General features: G+C 39.9%; 1 protein-coding gene across 2 annotated transcripts in view; it reads left to right on the top strand.

Annotated features, from left to right (window-relative positions):
- The window catches only part of lancl2 (LanC lantibiotic synthetase component C-like 2 (bacterial)), a gene marked incomplete at its 5' end in the record, with an annotated part of 48,534 nt that extends 42,405 nt beyond the window's left edge, over positions 1–6,129 (top strand). The window contains 2 exons of one of the 2 annotated variants that reach the window (XR_013788510.1): positions 847–3,015; positions 3,431–6,129. Coding sequence is in view for 1 of the 2 variants with exons in the window: in XM_079489956.1 (XP_079346082.1) it covers positions 847–923 (77 nt within the window). Of the gene's footprint in view, positions 1–846 lie in introns of both variants that reach the window. The other variant, XM_079489956.1, reaches the window with a different exon arrangement.
- Positions 6,130–20,406: the final 14,277 nt, after the last annotated feature.

Here is a 20,406-nt window from a genome sequence, read left to right as displayed (position 1 = left end):
CTGTGCCACCGTACCTGAACAGTTTATGATGTTGTACATGATGTCATTGTAATCCTTGACTATCAAATCATAGATGTAGAAGTAAAATGGCCGCCATGGCCACCAGGGGGCGTTTTTGCGATGGTTCCATATCTGAAAATGTTCAGGGCCCCAAACTGTACAAGTGTACCAAGTTTCATGCTTTTATGAAAAAGTGAACGATTTTCGTATCAATCTTACGTCTTCAAAGTTATCAAAAACGGCGAATAAAACGGATAAAACATAACTCGGCTAACTCATGGTCGGCGGGGAAAGAGGTCCTTATCAATTACCTCGTGTTATTCGGGTTCAGCAGTCAGGATTTAACACTCCCATCGCCCAGGACGAAGTTCTTTGTCCTTTCTATTAGTAACGCCCGACGCCCAGGACGAAGTATTGTCCAAAAGACGAAGTTTATTGATATGAGAACGGATCGCATGGCTCCATAGCCCAGGAGCGCCTGTTGGGCAATCCTCGGTGTTGCGCAAGAGTGAGACGTCATCGAAAAACTTCCTCCCCTGTTTAGCTGATGAAAACGAAAATCTTAAAACGTATCCCGTCTAATTATGAAAAAATATCCTGTGTTAGACGGCGCTCCGCGGTCCAGTCACTAGTCGCAATAGATTTATTCTTACCTCCCGTTGTTGTCGATCGACTCTAGAGTGGTGTGGCTATTGCTACACACACATTCACAACAACAACCGGTCCGTCCGGAAAAGGCGTCCGTGTTTATAAATCGAATGGGCGCTATAATGTAATGGATTAAATAACCCCGGGCAATTAAAGTGTTAACATGTGATGTTGTGAATGTCTCTGTGTTCCCTCCAGGTATGGCCGGTGCCCTCCACTACCTGTCTGAGCTGGCCAAGCCCGAAGCCTCCCGTTTCCCTGCCTTTGAACTTTGACTTCCACACCGCACCCATCCATCCCACCGGACCGCGGATATGGGCTCGACGGGACCGCGAGGGATAGGGGGGAGCGCAGTTTGGACGGTGTCAACTCTGAGATATGTACGTCCTGCTGGTGATTGAGGTTCTTCCGAGTCGTGGTTGGTTCGCACTGATAACAACGAGTTCAGCGCCACGGGCCAAGTCAATGACGATTTGATATTAAGACGAAACGGACAAACAAACATGAACATGAAAATGTACTTAATTTGTTTGTGGGACGACGAATTGATCTTGAACCTGTTCTGGACCCATTTGGAAAGCAGACGGAGATCCATCTGCATCTGGCAGACGGATGCGGCTGCTCTTGTCGTCTGGACATTCATTTTCTCTTCAGCGAGGAAAGACGTTTTATTCTGCAGACGGATCCCTTAATTCGCCCTTGACAAAAAAATTATTCAGGGTCATTCATGCACTCCAAAACCCCCGTTCTCCCTCCACTTCTCCTTTATCCTGGAGTGAGTGAGGGGCTCCCACCAAACCCTCAGCCCTCTTCCTCTCACTTCTTTGGCATGGTTGTGTGAAAAAGACCCAACAACATCCCAAAGCCTGCAGCCTATAATGCCGTGTGTGTGTGTGTGTGTGTGTGTGTGTGTGTGTGTGTGTGTGTGTGTGTGTGTGTGTGTGTGTGTGTGTGTGTGTGTGTGTGTGTGTGTGTGTGTGTGTGTGCGTGTGCGTGTGCGCGTGTGTGTGTGTGTGGACTAATGCTGTATTGCTGTCGTCTCCATGGCTCTGCATGCTCCTGGTGCCTCATCATGTAACGTGGGTGTAGTAGTGATCTCCTTCCTGCCCCCCCTCCCCCCCAACTCATCATCTTCCTGTCACAGTAGGGTTCCTACGCAAGTATGGAATTTCATTTCATACTTTTCCAGGTCCGGAAACGTATGGAAAAGGTCTATTGCTGCTGTTGTGTTTTCCTGTGTTGCGGCCACTCGGGAGGGAGTCCCTGGTCCCTGGGTCCCTGGGTCCCTGGTCCCTGGTCCCCTGGTCCCTGGGTCCCTGGTCCCTGGTCCCTGGGTCCCTGGTCCCTGGGTCCCTGTTCCCTGGGTCCCTGGTCCCTGGGTCCCTGGTCCCTGGGTCCCTGGTCCCTGGGTCCCTGGTCCCCTGGTCCCTGGGTCCCTGGTCCCTGGGTCCCTGGTCCCTGGTCCCTGGTCCCTGGTCCCTGCCCGGTCAGTGATTCCAGCTCGTGCCATTGCCCTAACCTGGAGTGTCCTGTAATCCCAGGGCGGCCAGTATTCTGGCACCAGTTTCGCCCCAAACGGCCCCCGAACGGGCAGGGCCCAGGAGCCCGAGTCCCCTGCCCCTCCCCTGGGATAGAGCGCCGCCCCCCGGAAATCTCTCTGACACACTGAACCGTCCACTTTTTTTTTTATATCTCTGACACCTCGATTCTTCGGCCGCAGCTTGACCGGGGAGCGACCCACGGGCCCAAAATTTGAGTCAGGAAAAAGTATGACATTTTGAAATTCCAAATGTGTAGGAACCCTACGTACAGTCAGACATTACACCTTTTTGTGTAGAGCTCTGTCGGCATTCTCGGCAAACATCAACGTGTTGCGATGTTTTCGCACACGCACAGTTCGAACTGAGTGTTTGAGGAAAGGCGACTGAATTTCAAGACGCAAAACTTTAATTGCCTACTACTGTGATTCATATTGATAACTAAATAATGCATTTCATGCAGTTTAATTCCGTCTTCAATGTCTTAAGGCCTGTTTGAGAGGGTCCTGCTTTTGTGCCGAGCTCCAAGCTCATAAAGAGATTGCATCTAGTTAATATCCACTGTCTCTGACTATCCAGCTGACTCCAGTGCAAATCGTCACTGACGCGTGGAAGCCTTGTATGTCAGAAACCAAAACCATTCCTTTTCAAATTATTATTAAATAATAACACCCGTGTGAAGTGAGGGGCGCTCTACTACTCATCGTACATCATCATCAAGAATGGTGGGCCCTTATTGGCCAAGGGTTCACACCGACAAACATATGCCGATTTGCTCAGACGCAGCTGACGTAAATTCTCCGTTCATTGTCAATGGCATTTTTGAGTGGTGCAACCACTCCCTTACGGAGCTATGTGTGTGGGGTGCCTGCCTGGCTAGGTGGGTGTCTGGGTATGAGCACGAAAATAGCATGGTTGTTTTTCACCACCTGTGCGCAACCTAACGCACACACAAACGCTCATATTAACTGTATATATGATGATTTCGGGTGTGCCAGTACAGTACAGTGACAGTACAGTAGAGGGACCGCCACACGGTAACTCTGTCATTTCTCAACCGTTTCGGACGTGGGGCGGCTCGCCGGAACCGGGCCGGCACCCTGGGTGCGTTCATGTGGGTCTGGAACTCCCCCAACCCCCCACCCCCCTTACACACAGAGTTGCACCACTCACTTCACACAGGTGTGATTTTGTTATTGTTCAGTCAACACAAGCATTAAAGCTCCTCAAAAACTAAATAAAAGTTATGAAAATAGCCGCTCTACAAGCTCGCAATGCGAAGCTTTGCGTGGCACTCTTGTTTGAAGTAGGTCATTAATTTTACAGAAATAACAAACAAAGTGAAATATGGAGAGATACAAGGTTTCTGCCCGACAGCAACGAAATGGAGAAACGGAGGCTGCTCATGTTTTTTTTTGCATTACATAATGAATCCTGTATTTTAATTTAACCAAACCTTTAAACCCCCTGTTCCTGCTCCATCCATGCGCCATGACCCTCCCTAACTCTCTGTCATGGTTGTCATCATTGCATGAGGATAACGTAATAATAGCCTTGGAATGTTTTTAACCTGCGTTTGTCCGTCCGTACCTAGTCTGTTGTCGGTCGAGTTTGTCTGTGTGTTTTTTTTAGCTGTATGTCACGGGTTCTCAACGTTTTTGGCCGGGGACCCCCGGAAATGCTTTGGCAATGTCTCGGGACCGCCGCCCCCTCCCGACCCCCAATATAAATTGACTGCTACAATAACCTTAAACCATTTTGGGCGGGAACCCCTTTTGGTGTTTTAAGCATTGTTATAATTTAGCTATTGAAAAATAGCAGATCTACAAGCTCATAGCGCGCCACCGAGTGGCGCGCTACGAGCTTGTAGGTCTGCTATTTTTGAAAAATCGTGAAAATAAAATTTAAAAACATTTTTTTTTTCTTTTTTTTTTTTGAAAATAATTTGGGGACCGCCTAAAATAATTTGGTGACCCCCCCGAGGGGACGCGACCCACGGGTTGAGAACCCCTGCTGTATGTTACCAGCAGTGGTGGGAAAAGTACCAATTGTATTTGTTTTACTTAACCCATTTAGGCCTGACCTCGACATTTAAAAAAAATCTTCTAAATCCTCCAGTTTTCTGAAATAAATATTTTCACGATTTTTCAAAAATAGCAGACCTACAAGCTCGTAGCGCGCCACTCGGTGGCGCGCTATGAGCTTGTAGATCTGCTATTTTTCAATAGCTAAATTATAACATAATGTTTAAAACACCAAAAGGGGTTCCCGCCCAAAATGGGTACAGTACAGTACAGTTACAAGTATAATTCCGTCCGGAATTCAAAATGAGTAAAAGTACAAAAGTATTGGCATCGGAATATACTTAAAGTAACTAAAGTAAAAAGTGCTCATTGTGCACAATGTCCCATTTCAAGTTTTCAGATGTATTTAAAAGTATTTTGAAATAGCAGATCTACAAGCTCGCATTGTGAGCGTGAGAAAGTATTGGAAATGCTCAAGTAAAGTACAAACACCTCAACATTGGACTTGGGGACAGGAGTTGTGTTACTTTCCACCACTGTTTAGGTCAGGGGTGGGCAACTGGCGGCCCGGGGGCCACATGTGGCCCCCACCTTCACTTAATGCAGCCCGCATGTTAATATCAGAATAGTATTGATTTCAGCTGTTGCAATTCCAAACCTGCTTTAATTACTTCATGACTAGTATTAAATGACTAGTACTTAATGACTAGTATTAAAATGTTATTGTCTTTTTGTGTCCAATGTAATTATGTTAACAGTTCATAAAGTTAACATAACTATAACTAAAATGCATTTGAAATTCAATAAAAAAGGTTACTTTTCAGGATTCCAATTCAAAAATAGCAAAAAAAATATTCAGGTTTTCAATTCAAATATAGCAAAAATAGCTGATCTAATGCAACACGTTTTGAGCTTGTAGATCGTCTATTTTTTGCTACGACAGTAAATATGCACTGTGGCCCCTCTGGAGTGAGTGAGGAAATACAGTGGCCCTCGCCATCGTCAAAGTTGCCCCACCCCCGGTTTAGGTGTATGTTGCCAGTGGAGAGCCCACGTGGTTTGTTCAGCCGTGTACGTCAGTCAAAAACAACTGTCACTTTCACAGTCCAGATGTGCTGTCCTGTGCCAGTGTGGCTTAATATGTCGCTGATGCAATTAAACGTCCGTTAACCCAGCGGTCTTCTGAATCAGGCCCCACTGTAATCCTGAAAACTGTGGTCGGATGCAATTTTCAGAACATGTTTACCGGTATTTATGATCAGTCGAACGGTTGTGTTGTGGCTCGAATCAATAAATCTAACGCATGAATACAAAATTTAAGTTTTTTTTTTTTTCCCACATTGTTTTTTATTTTATTTTATTGTATATATCTGCTGTCGGGAAGAAACCACCTAATTCCAAAATGTTCATTTTTCATTAAATGAAAAATAATTATTTTTTCAGGAACTGAAGAAAACCTTATATTTTGAATACAAAGTAATACTGCCTCATCAAAGTTGGTGTTGTGACTTTATATATTGTCAATTACTTGCATGAGAGGGGGAGCGGCGGTGGAGTTAGTTGCTTTAGCAGACCGTTTGAGGGTCCAATGGAGACCAATGGCATCAATTCAATAGCATTGATTTATGCAGAAAAATCAAAAACCTCAAAAATGGAGTTAGGTGATTTCCTCCCAACAGCAACGATATATTAATGCTATTTTATGACTGAAATCGTGGTGTTTTGTCAATTATTTGGGGGCCCCACTTGCAATATTCTCAAGGCCCACCAGTGGGTGCTGCCGGCCTGCAGTTTGAGAAATACTGCTGTGTTGACACGTTTGTTTTATGAGCTCATGTCATGGTATGCGGACAGAAGTTACAAAGAACGTGATTAATTGAAATAATATTAATAAAGTAATGACTGTTGACGAACATGTTTTACATTGTTTTGTTTGAAGGCCAAATAAATCTAGCCCCCGGTGACACAGCTATTTGTGGTTTTATGAAATGATTACTATATTTACCCAGGGTATCTGGGCTAAGCTCAAGAACTTGTTTCCAGCCAGGCCCTGCTCATAGAACATTTCATCGTAGTGGTTCAATGCCTTGTTCAAGGGCACTTCAGCGGTGGTAATTTGAACGTGTCGGACCGCTGATTCGAACTGGCGACCTTCCGGTATCAAGACCGCTCCGCAATCCGTTCGGCCACCGCTGCCTATTTTTGGTGTTTTAGGGTCAAGTGGGAAGGCTTTTGGTCTTGAAAGATGTCAAGAGAAATCACATGTCTGGTTTTCAACCAGTGGTCCGGGGACTGACTATACCTGTGGTTTAGGTTTAGGTTTTAGGTTTAGGTTTATTTATTTAGCATGTAGTACAAAAGATAGACAATACATATCAAAAAAACAAAAATACAATGCAAGGAAAGGAAGAAGCCAGCTGGCTTATTTGGAATCCTTTCCTGTATGAGGTCAATTGATTTAAAACAGATTAAAAGTTCAATTAAGAACAATACAAAAGTCTAAACAGGTTTGGAAAAGGGGGGCAGATGTGCAATAAAGAAATAAAAAACAACAGACTGCACAAAAAGGGAAATAAACAAAACAAACAAACATACAAAAGAAAATATAACACATAAAAGTAAATCATGTAATCTACAGAGAGGAAGACATAAGATATTTCTTTAGATGTTTTTTGAATATTGACAAGGATAATGAGGATTTAAGTGAAGCATCTAGGCCGGGAATTCCATAGATGAGGGCCTCTAAATTTGATGAAAGATTGATGTTTGGAAGTACGACAAAAAGGTAATTCAAAATCATCTCTTTGCCTTGTGGGGTAGGAGTGAATGTCAGAAGTAACACGGAAGAAATTGTGAAAAGAAGAGGGAATGTCTTGTATGCATTTTTTGAATTTAAACATAAATAAACAGGTCTGAAAAACGTTTACTTTGTCAATGGGTAATAGTGAATATTTGATAAAGAGCGGGGCAGACGGCTCATACCGATTTGAATGTGAAATCATTCTCAGAAACCTTTTTTGAATGATCAGTAATTTAGAGAGATGTGTTGAATATGTAGCAGCCCAGACAATATTACAGTAATTAATATGAGGGAAAATTAAGCTATTTTATATTGGTCCTTGAGGCGGTTCCAGGTGGTCCCCCAGCTAAATGATGGAGAGTTGGCAACCAAATGGACCCTTATAGATCTTTAACTCTTGAGAACGTAAAATTAAACGGGTCCATTTGGTTTAAGTTTACGCTCTTAAAAGTTAAATATTGTAAATCATCTGCATTACTTAATTTACAAGAAGTCTTCACAATAGAGAATGTAGAATAATTGTTATTTTGAACGTTTTCCTGTCATCTCTCTCCTAATGGTACCAATATCAATACAGCATGGAATTGTGGACAAAATCTTATCCAATGACAGCAAAATATTCTTTAGTTTTGGGTCTGAGAGGCTAAATGTCATCAAATGGTGGTCCGTGGGCTCAAATGCAGAATAATGGGACTTGATATGAAAAGTTCTGTCCAGACATGACTTTACATGACCCCCACCCATCATTAAGAACTTCACTTTTTTTCCTCTTTTGTGATTACAATTATTTACAATTGCTAGCAAGCAAGTGGTGTCCTTGCTTTCGTGGCAAATCAGTAATTGAATGAGTCTGTTTTCATGGTAAATTATTTATTTATTTTCCTCTTATTTTTGGTTTCTGGTTCAAAACAAAACCTCACGATGACACACAACGATGTGTGTTTAAAGACTGTGTAGGTCAACAGACACATATGTTCTGACAATGAATAAATTGGTTGGGAAATGGAGACGGCCTTCAAAGTCAAGGTCAAGGTAAACTTTATTGTCCACAAGGGAAATGTGTCTTGGGCTTTCACCCCTGCTGCAGCCACGTATACAAAACATCAAACAAAACAAAATACATAATAGTGCAGCATGGTCCATAACAATCGTTCAGTTTGTGATAAAAGCATGACATTTGGTACACATATAGCCAAAGGCATCCCAAACATAATTGGATGTGGAGGCATCCTGAATTTTCAACATGGCACCCATGGCAGCCATTTTTCAAAATGCCACCATTGACATCCTATTATAAGGCAATATTTTCTAAATTTCCTTATGCTTTAAGTAGCATGTGACATATCAAACTAGGGGGTTTTCATGATGCTAAATCCATTCCAAGCATTAGTTTGGGCTAATTGGCCAAATTGGGCTAAATCTGGCCATAGCAACTTGCCCAAATGTGCTGACATCAGCACAGTTGGGCAAGTTGCTATGGCCAAATTTAGCCCAATGAGTGTTTTTATGCAAAACTAATGCTTGGAATGGATTCAGCATCATGAAACCCCCCTAGTTTGATATGTCACATGCTACTTAAAGCATAAGGAAATTTAGAAAATATTGCCTTATAATAGGATGTCAATGGTGGTATTTTGAAAAATGGCTGCCATGGGTGCCATGTTGAAAATTCAGGATGCCTCCACATCCAATTATGTTTGGGATGCCTTTGGCTATATGTGTACCAAATTTCATGCTTTTATCACAAACTGAACGATTCCTTTATATATTGGAGGTAAGCAGCTGGACTATAACAGTGGCAGCGGTGGCCGAACGGATAGCGGCGCGGTCTAGATACCGGAAGGTTCCCAGTTCGAATCAGCCGTCCGACACGTTAAAATTACCACCGCTGAAATGCCCTTGAACAAGGCATCAACCACTACGATGAAATGTGTTCTATGAGCAGGGCCTGGCTGGAAACAAGTTCTTGAGCTTAGCCCAGATACCCTGGGTAAATATAGATTTAATTTCATTTCATTACACAACAAGTGCACACAGTGTGGTTAATATAACCTCTCACAAGGTGCGTTTCCATAAAGCCTTTTTTTTGCGGTTCTTTCGCAAAATCTCCTGGATGGAAACACCTCAAAATGCGCATAAGTCTGCATTTTTCGCAAAAACACTTTTTCGCTAGAAGGTGGCGGATTTGGGGCTATATCGAAAAAGTGAAATGCGCAAATGGGTTATGGAAACACTTGCGGAAAATATTTCTAATTAGAAAGCATTGAACTCGCATTATATCGCTTTTAACAGTTGGAAAAGAAAAAAACACACGCGATGGTGAGTAGCCTATAGTGGACTTGTGGAGTGTTCGAACGGGAGGGTGGGTGGGATGTGGATACATAAATTATTAAATTTACACACTCGAGTCTCGAAGCCTATGTCTGCAGGCTGAGGCTCTTTTGCTCTCCCCGGTGAGGGCGTTCGCCGTTGATCATGAAGTTAGATCGGTGATATTTCTCCTAAACAGCTCGGAACGAAACGGACGAGAGGAGACTAGTCAAAATGGAAATGTACTGTCAAGTCGCAGGGCAGGGGTCCCGATCGTCCCTGTACTTTGAAAACGAAACTATACCAGCCCCTGTCTAGACAAAAACACACGCCTATTTATTTAACAGACAGCCTGTTTGAAAGACAGCCTGTCCCAGTGGCCCATCTGGACAGCGGACTTCATGCAGACCAACTTGAATAGCCTAAAAGAACGTCAAATGCACCGTGGTGAAGAACAAACCAGAGAAGTGTGTGTGTGTGTGTGTGTGTGTGTGTGTGTGTGTGTGTGTGACATGATCAAATAATCGTGTAAGATTATCCTGTAGTGTGTGATGCAGATGCTATCAGATTTCAGACATCAAACGGTAAAATAAATGTCAGATAATATGCGCCTCTCTGCGCGTCTCACTTGACTGGCAAATAGCGCCATCTAGGCCTACTGCTTATTTAATATCTCCAAAGAAGCGCATTTTGTCAGTGGATGGAAACAAGAAAAATACGCTTTTCTTTTTTCGAATTACTTACTTATTCGCTTCCTATTTTCGAAATGTTTTGATGGAAACCCACCTAGTGTCAATGCTGTTTCAGAGCCTCGTACTTCCACTTTGCTTCTTTGTACCTTCTACCCAGAGAGGGTAGAAGGTACAAACTCTCCATTTAAAACATGGGTAAAATCACTGACACTTTATTGAGCCTAGCTGTTTTAATGTAGCCTGCTCATAAATAGACCACAGATTATTTTTAACCACAATATGTGTTTAAAAACAATAAATAAAAAAAGCACATTATGCTTCCAGAAATTGGGGAACCTATATAGTCCCCTATATAGGAACGGGGTATAAGATGAACCACTTTTTGCTTAAGTTGTCCTGGAAGCAAGGCACAATGAGATGGCAGTAAAATCTAATGATCTGCCCATATTTCAGGATGTCTTCTATCAATTGAAACGATGAGTAAGCATCTATGACAAAGGGCCATGAAAATATGACCTTTTTAAAAAAAGTGGTCTGCCTCAATTTGCCCCAGGTAAGGGGTAAGTTGATCCAAGTCGAGGGGTAAGTTGAACCACGTGATATTGTAATGTTAAAAGCTTAAACTTGAACAGATAATGTATTCACTTAACCCAATGCATTCTCAATGACAATAGCACAAACTTTGGCATGCTACTAGTCCTACATACTCAAATTTGAGAAATGTATAATGGGGCTCAATGGCAGATAGTGGCACATCAAAAAATTACTTTCATCTAGGAACTCCATTCACACTTTGTATGATTCAGATTACTGTGCAGACACATGCTGGAACTTTTTACTTTGAAATGTTTTGTAGTTTCTGAGTTATCTAACGTAAACGCCCAATGCATTCTCAATGGCAATAACACAAACTTTGGCATGCTACTAGTCCTACATACTTACACCTAGAAACCCCATTCAAACGTATTTAGGTTCATCTTACGGTGGACATGTTTGCCTGAAAAGGAATCTTTGAAATGTTTCATAGTTTTAGAAATATAGTGCTTTAAATGTGAGAAATTTATAATGGCAGATAGTGGCACGTCAAAACATCCTTTCACCTAGAAACTCCATTCACACGTTTTATAATTCCGCTTACTGTGGAGACACATGCTGGAACTTTTTACTTTGAAATGTTTTGTAGTTTCTGAGTTATTTAACTTAAACGCCCAATGCATTCTCAATGGCAATAGCACAAACTTTGGCATGCTACTAGTCCTACATACTTACACCTAGAAACCCCATTCAAACGTATTTAGGTTCATCTTACGGTGGACATGTTTGACTGAAAAGGAATCTTTGAAATGTTTCATAGTTTTAAAAATATAGTGCTTTCAAATTTGAGACATTTATAATGGGGCTCAATGGCAAATGGTGGCACGTCAAAAAATCACTTTCACCTAGAAACTCCATTCACACTATTTATAATTCAGTTTACTGTGGAGTCACATGCTGGAACTTTTTACTTTTAAATGTTTTGTAGTTTCTGAGCTATTTAACTTAAACGCCCAATGCATTCTCAATGGCAATAGCACAAACTTTGGCATGCTACTAGTCCTACATACTTACACCTAGAAACCCCATTCAAACGTAATTAGGTTCACCTTATGGTGGACATGTTTGCCTGAAAAGGAATCTTTGAAATGTTTCATAGTTTTAGAAATATAGTGCTTTTAAATTTGAGAAATTCAGAATGGGGGTCAATGGCAAGTAAAGATTTGAGTGGGGTTTGAACCCACATGCTCCAGATCATGCAGCCAGTGTGCTAAGTCACTGAACTACTTGCTACCTGCCACAAAGCAGTCTGCTGTTCCCTTTGAGTACAACATTGATACAAAAATAAAATAAAAAAAATAAAAAAACAGGAGATTTGTCTATTGTTTCTTTTGCTGTTGTTTATCTCTAGACGTTCGAATGTTTATGAACCACAATGGAAACCAGTCTCTGGCTCTTCTGTCATTATCTATTCGGCCTTAAGAAGAGCATGCACAGTGGTTCACTGGGTACAGAGCCTGCCTGGGAATCAGGAGGCTGCATGTTCAAGTCCTGACATAGTGTTCCAAAATCATGAAAATATGATATAATATATTATGCCGTCCCAAACCATGGACTATAGTATGTCGTTTTTTCATGATTTTCATCTTTTTTCAAATCCTCCAAAATCACGACAAACGACATGCTATAGTATGCCGTCCGAAACCATGAACTATAGTATGCCGTTTTTTCATGATTTTCATCTTTTTTTCAAAATAGTCCAAAATAGCAAAAAACGACATGCTATAGTATTCCATCCGAAGAAAATTATAACTTTGGCATGCTACTAGTCCTACATACTTACACCTAGAAACCCCATTCAAGCCTACTTAGGTTCATCTTATGGTGGACATGTTTGCCTGAAAAGGAATCTTTGAAATGTTTCATAGTTTTAGAAATATAGTGCTTTCAAATTTGAGAATTTTACAATGGGGCTCAATGGCAGATATTGGCACGTCAAAAAAGCACTTTCACCTAGAAACTCCATTCACACTTTTTATAATTCAGCTTACTGTGGAGACACATGCTGGAACTTTTTACTTTGAAATGTTTTGTAGTTTCTGAGTTATTTAACTTTAATGCCCAATGCATTCTCAATGGCAATAGCACAAACTTTGGCATGCTACTAGTCCTACATACTTACACCTAGAAACCCCATTCAAGCCTACTTAGTTTCATCTTACGGTGGACATGTTAGCCTGAAAAGGAATCTTTGAAATGTTTCATAGTTTTAGAAATATAGTGCTTTTAAATTTGAGAAATTCAGAATGGGGGTCAATGGCAGATTTTGGCAAGTAAAGATTTGAGTGGGGTTTGAACCCACATGCTCCAGATCATGCAGCCAGTGTGCTAAGTCACTGATCTACTTGCTACCTGCCACAATGCAGTCTGCTGTTCCCTTTGAGTACAACATTGATACAAAAATAAAATACAAAAAATAAAATAACAGGAGATTTGTCTATTGTTTCTTTTGCTGTTGTTTATCTCTAGACGTTCGAATGTTTATGAACCACAATGGAAACAAGTCTCTGGCTCTTCTGTCATTATCTATTCGGCCTTTTAAGAAGAGCATGCACAGTGGCTCACTGGGTACAGAGCCTGCCTGGGAATCAGGAGGCTGCAGGTTCAAGTCCTGGCTCTGACGTAGTGTCCCAAAATCATGAAAATATGACATAATATATTATGCCGTCCCAAACCATGGACTATAGTATGTTGTTTTTTTCATGATTTTCATATTTTTTCAAATCCTCCAAAATCACGACAAACGACATGCTATAGTATGCCGTCCGAAACCATGAACTATAGTATGTCGTTTTTTCATGATTTTGATCTTTTTTTCAAATAGTCCAAAATCACGAAAAACGACCTGCTATAGTATGCCGTCCGAAAAAAATTATAACTTTGGCATGCTACTAGTCCTACATACTTACACCTAGAATCCCCATCTTACGGTGGACATGTTTGCCTGAAAAGGAATCTTTGAAATGTTTCATAGTTTTAGAAATATAGTGCTTTAAATGTGAGTAATTTATAATGGCAGATAGTGGCACGTCAAAATCACTTTCACCTAGAAACTCCATTCACACGTTTTATAATTCAGCTTACTGTGGAGACACATGCTGGAACTTTTTACTTTGAAATGTTGTGTAGTTTCTGAGTTATTTAACTTTAACGCCCAATGCATTCTCAATGGCAATAGCACAAACTTTGGCATGCTACTAGTCCTACATACTTACACCTAGAAACCCCATTCAAGCCTACTTAGGTTCATCTTACGGTGGACATGTTTGCCTGAAAAGGAATCTTTGAAATGTTTCATAGTTTTAGAAATATAGTGCTTTCAAATTTGAGAATTTTACAATGGGGCTCAATGGCAGATATTGGCATGTCAAAAAAGCACTTTCACCTAGAAACTCCATTCACACGTTTTATAATTCAGCTTACTGTGGAGACACATGCTGGAACTTTTTACTTTGAAATGTTTTGTAGTTTCTGAGTTATTTAACTTTAACGCCCAATGCATTCTCAATGGCAATAGCACAAACTTTGGCATGCTACTAGTCCTACATACTTACACCTAGAAACCCCATTCAAGCCTACTTAGGTTCATCTTACGGTGGACATGTTTGCCTGAAAAGGAATCTTTGAAATGTTTCATAGTTTTAGAAATATAGTGCTTTAAATGTGAGAAATTTATAATGGCAGATAGTGGCACGTCAAAATCACTTTCACCTAGAAACTCCATTCACACGTTTTATAATTCAGCTTACTGTGGAGACACATGCTGGAACTTTTTACTTTGAAATGTTTTGTAGTTTCTGAGTTATTTAACTTTAACGCCCAATGCATTCTCAATGGCAACAGCACAAACTTTGGCATGCTACTAGTCCTACATACTTACACCTAGAAACCCCATTCAAGCCTACTTATGTTCATCTTATGGCGGACATGTTTGCCTGAAAAGGAATCTTTGAAATGTTTCATAGTTTTAGAAATATAGTGCTTTCAAATTTGAGAATTTTACAATGGGGCTCATTGGCAGATATTGGCACGTCAAAAAAGCACTTTCACCTAGAAACTCCATTCACACTTTTTATAATTCAGCTTACTGTGGAGACACATGCTGGAACTTTTTACTTTGAAATGTTTTGTAGTTTCTGAGTTATTTAACTTTAACGCCCATTGCATTCTCAATGGCAATAGCACAAACTTTGGCATGCTACTAGTCCTACATACTTACACCTAGAAACCCCATTCAAGCCTACTTAGGTTCATCTTACGGTGGACATGTTTGCCTGAAAAGGAATCTTTGAAATGTTTCATAGTTTTAGAAATATAGTGCTTTTAAATTTGAGAAATTCAGAATGGGGGTCAATGGCAGATTTTGGCAAGTAAAGATTTGAGTGGGGTTTGAACCCACTATCTCCAGATCTTGCAGCCAGTGTGCTAAGTCACTGATCTACTTGCAACGTGCCACAATGCAGTCTGCTGTTCCCTTTGAGTACAACATTGATACAAAAATAAAATACAAAAAATAAAATAACAGGAGATTTGTCTATTTTTTCTTTTGCTGTTGTTTATCTCTAGACGCTCGAATGTTTATGAACCACAATGGAAACAAGTCTCTGGATCTTCTGTCATTATCTATTCGGCCTTTTAAGAACAGCATGCACAGTGGCTCACTGGGTACAGAGCCTGCCTGGTAATCAGGAGGCTGCAGGTTCAAGTCCTGGCTCTGACATAGTGTCCCAAAATCATGAAAATATGACATAATATATTATGCCGTCCGAAGCCATGAACTATAGTATGTCGTTTTTTCATGATTTTCATATTTTTTTCAAATAGTCCAAAATCACGAAAAACGACATGCTATAGTATGCCGTCCGAAAAAAATTATAACTTTGGCATGCTACTAGTCCTACATACTTACACCTAGAATCCCCATTCAAACCTATTTAGGTTCATCTTACGGTGGACATGTTTGCCTGAAAAGGAATCTTTGAAATGTTTCATAGTTTTAGAAATATAGTGCTTTAAATGTGAGAAATTTATAATGGCAGATAGTGGCACGTCAAAATCACTTTCACCTAGAAACTCCATTCACACGTTTTATAATTCAGCTTACTGTGGAGACACATGCTGGAACTTTTTACTTTGAAATGTTTTGTAGTTTCTGAGTTATTTAACTTTAACGCCCAATGCATTCTCAATGGCAATAGCACAAACTTTGGCATGCTACTAGTCCTACATACTTACACCTAGAAACCCCATTCAAGCCTACTTATGTTCATCTTATGGCGGACATGTTTGCCTGAAAAGGAATCTTTGAAATGTTTCATAGTTTTGGAAATATAGTGCTTTCAAATTTGAGAATTTTACAATGGGGCTCAATGGCAGATATTGGCACGTCAAAAAAGCACTTTCACCTAGAAACTCCATTCACACGTTTTATAATTCAGCTTACTGTGGAGACACATGCTGGAACTTTTTACTTTGAAATGTTTTGTAGTTTCTGAGTTATTTAACTTTAACGCCCAATGCATTCTCAATGGCAATAGCACAAACTTTGGCATGCTACTAGTCCTACATACTTACACCTAGAAACCCCATTCAAGCCTACTTAGGTTCATCTTACGGTGGACATGTTTGCCTGAAAAGGAATCTTTGAAATGTTTCATAGTTTTAGAAATATAGTGCTTTAAATGTGAGAAATTTATAATGGCAGATAGTGGCACGTCAAAATCACTTTCACCTAGAAACTCCATTCACACGTTTTATAATTCAGCTTACTGTGGAGACACATGCTGGAACTTTTTACTTTGAAATGTTTTGTAGTTTCTGAGTTATTTAACTTTAACGCCCAATGCATTCTCAATGGCAACAGCACAAACTTTGGCATGCTACTAGTCCTACATACTTACACCTAGAAACCCCATTCAAGCCTACTTATGTTCATCTTATGGCGGACATGTTTGCCTGAAAAGGAATCTTTGAAATGTTTCATAGTTTTAGAAATATAGTGCTTTCAAATTTGAGAATTTTACAATGGGGCTCATTGGCAGATATTGGCACGTCAAAAAAGCACTTTCACCTAGAAACTCCATTCACACTTTTTATAATTCAGCTTACTGTGGAGACACATGCTGGAACTTTTTACTTTGAAATGTTTTGTAGTTTCTGAGTTATTTAACTTTAACGCCCATTGCATTCTCAATGGCAATAGCACAAACTTTGGCATGCTACTAGTCCTACATACTTACACCTAGAAACCCCATTCAAGCCTACTTAGGTTCATCTTACGGTGGACATGTTTGCCTGAAAAGGAATCTTTGAAATGTTTCATAGTTTTAGAAATATAGTGCTTTTAAATTTGAGAAATTCAGAATGGGGGTCAATGGCAGATTTTGGCAAGTAAAGATTTGAGTGGGGTTTGAACCCACTATCTCCAGATCTTGCAGCCAGTGTGCTAAGTCACTGATCTACTTGCAACGTGCCACAATGCAGTCTGCTGTTCCCTTTGAGTACAACATTGATACAAAAATAAAATACAAAAAATAAAATAACAGGAGATTTGTCTATTTTTTCTTTTGCTGTTGTTTATCTCTAGACGCTCGAATGTTTATGAACCACAATGGAAACAAGTCTCTGGATCTTCTGTCATTATCTATTCGGCCTTTTAAGAACAGCATGCACAGTGGCTCACTGGGTACAGAGCCTGCCTGGTAATCAGGAGGCTGCAGGTTCAAGTCCTGGCTCTGACATAGTGTCCCAAAATCATGAAAATATGACATAATATATTATGCCGTCCGAAGCCATGAACTATAGTATGTCGTTTTTTCATGATTTTCATATTTTTTTCAAATAGTCCAAAATCACGAAAAACGACATGCTATAGTATGCCGTCCGAAAAAAATTATAACTTTGGCATGCTACTAGTCCTACATACTTACACCTAGAATCCCCATTCAAACCTATTTAGGTTCATCTTACGGTGGACATGTTTGCCTGAAAAGGAATCTTTGAAATGTTTCATAGTTTTAGAAATATAGTGCTTTAAATGTGAGAAATTTATAATGGCAGATAGTGGCACGTCAAAATCACTTTCACCTAGAAACTCCATTCACACGTTTTATAATTCAGCTTACTGTGGAGACACATGCTGGAACTTTTTACTTTGAAATGTTTTGTAGTTTCTGAGTTATTTAACTTTAACGCCCAATGCATTCTCAATGGCAATAGCACAAACTTTGGCATGCTACTAGTCCTACATACTTACACCTAGAAACCCCATTCAAGCCTACTTATGTTCATCTTATGGCGGACATGTTTGCCTGAAAAGGAATCTTTGAAATGTTTCATAGTTTTGGAAATATAGTGCTTTCAAATTTGAGAATTTTACAATGGGGCTCAATGGCAGATATTGGCACGTCAAAAAAGCACTTTCACCTAGAAACTCCATTCACACTTTATATAATTCAGCTTACTGTGGAGACACATGCTGGAACTTTTTACTTTGAAATGTTTTGTAGTTTCTGAGTTATTTAACTTTAACGCCCATTGCATTCTCAATGGCAATAGCACAAACTTTGGCATGCTACTAGTCCTACATACTTACACCTAGAAACCCCATTCAAGCCTACTTAGGTTCATCTTACGGTGGACATGTTTGCCTGAAAAGGAATCTTTGAAATGTTTCATAGTTTTAGAAATATAGTGCTTTCAAATTTGAGAATTTTACAATGGGGCTCAATGGCAGATATTGGCACGTCAAAAAAGCACTTTCACCTAGAAACTCGATTCACACTTTTTATAATTCAGCCTACTGTGGAGACACATGCTGGAACTTTTTACTTTGAAATGTTTTGTAGTTTCTGAGTTATTTAACTTTAACGCCCAATGCATTCTCAATGGCAATAGCACAAACTTTGGCATGCTACTAGTCCTACATACTTACACCTAGAAACCCCATTCAAGCCTACTTAGGTTCATCTTACGGTGGACATGTTTGCCTGAAAAGGAATCTTTGAAATGTTTCATAGTTTTAGAAATATAGTGCTTTCAAATTTGAGAATTTTACAATGGGGCTCAATGGCAGATATTGGCACGTCAAAAAAGCACTTTCACCTAGAAACTCCATTCACACTTTTTATAATTCCGCTTACTGTGGAGACACATGCTGGAACTTTTTACTTTGAAATGTTTTGTAGTTTCTGAGTTTTTTAACTTTAACGCCCAATGCATTCTCAATGGAAAAAGCACAAACTTTGGCATGCTACTAGTCCTACATACTTACACCTAGAAACCCCATTCAAGCCTACTTAGGTTCATCTTATGGTGGACATGTTTGCCTGAAAAGGAATCTTTGAAATGTTTCATAGTTTTAGAAATATAGTGCTTTCAAATTAGAGAATTTTACAATGGGGCTCAATGGCAGATATTGGCACGTCAAAAAAGCACTTTCACCTAGAAACTCCATTCACACTTTTTATAATTCCGCTTACTGTGGAGACACATGCTGGAACTTTTTACTTTGAAATGTTTTGTAGTTTCTGAGTTATTTAACTTTAACGCCCAATGCATTCTCAATGGAAAAAGCACAAACTTTGGCATGCTACTAGTCCTACATACTTACACCTAGAAACCCCAGCCTACTTAGGTTCATCTTACGGTGGACATGTTTGCCTGAAAAGGAATCTTTGAAATGTTTCATAGTTCTAGAAATATAGTGCTTTCAAATTTGAGAATTTTACAATGGGGCTCAATGGCAGATATTGGCACGTCAAAAAAGCACTTTCACCTAGAAACTCCATTCACACGTTTTATAATTCAGCTTACTGTGGAGACACATGCTGGAACTTTTTACTTTGAAATGTTTTGTAGTTTCTGAGTTATTTAACTTAAACGCTCAATGCATTCTCAATGGAAATAGCACAAACTTTGGCATGCTACTAGTCCTACATACTTACACCTAGAAACCCCATTCAAGCCTACTTAGGTTCATCTTACGGTGGACATGTTTGCCTGAAAAGGAATCTTTGAAATGTTTCATAGTTTTAGAAATATAGTGCTTTTAAATTTGAGAAATTCAGAATGGGGGTCAATGGCAGATTTTGGCAAGTAACGATTTGAGTGGGGTTTGAACCCACTATCTCCAGATCTTGCAGCCAGTGTGCTAAGTCACTGATCTACTTGCTACGTGCCACAATGCAGTCTGCTGTTCCCTTTGAGTACAACATTGATACAAAAATAAAATACAAAAAATAAAATAACAGGAGATTTGTCTATTGTTTCTTTTGCTGTTGTTTATCTCTAGACGCTCGAATGTTTATGAACCACAATGGAAACAAGTCTCTGGCTCTTCTGTCATTATCTATTCGGCCTTTTAAGAACAGCATGCACAGTGGCTCACTGGGTACAGAGCCTGCCTGGTAATCAGGAGGCTGCAGGTTCAAGTCCTGGCTCTGACATAGTGTCCCAAAATCATGAAAATATGACATAATATATTATGCCGTCCGAAGCCATGAACTATAGTATGTCGTTTTTTCATGATTTTCATCTTTTTTTCAAATAGTCCAAAATCACGAAAAACGACATGCTATAGTATGCCGTCCGAAAAAATATAAACTTTGGCATGCTACTAGTCCTACATACTTACACCTAGAATCCCCATTCAAACCTATTTAGGTTCATCTTACGGTGGACATGTTTGCCTGAAAAGGAATCTTTGAAATGTTTCATAGTTTTAGAAATATAGTGCTTTAAATGTGAGAAATTTATAATGGCAGATAGTGGCACGTCAAAATCACTTTCACCTAGAAACT

The sequence above is a fragment of the Electrona antarctica genome (assembly GCF_951216825.1).
Source record: "Electrona antarctica genome assembly, chromosome: 20".
NCBI lineage: Eukaryota > Metazoa > Chordata > Actinopteri > Myctophiformes > Myctophidae > Electrona > Electrona antarctica.
This window is presented reverse-complemented; position numbering and strand designations above follow the sequence as displayed.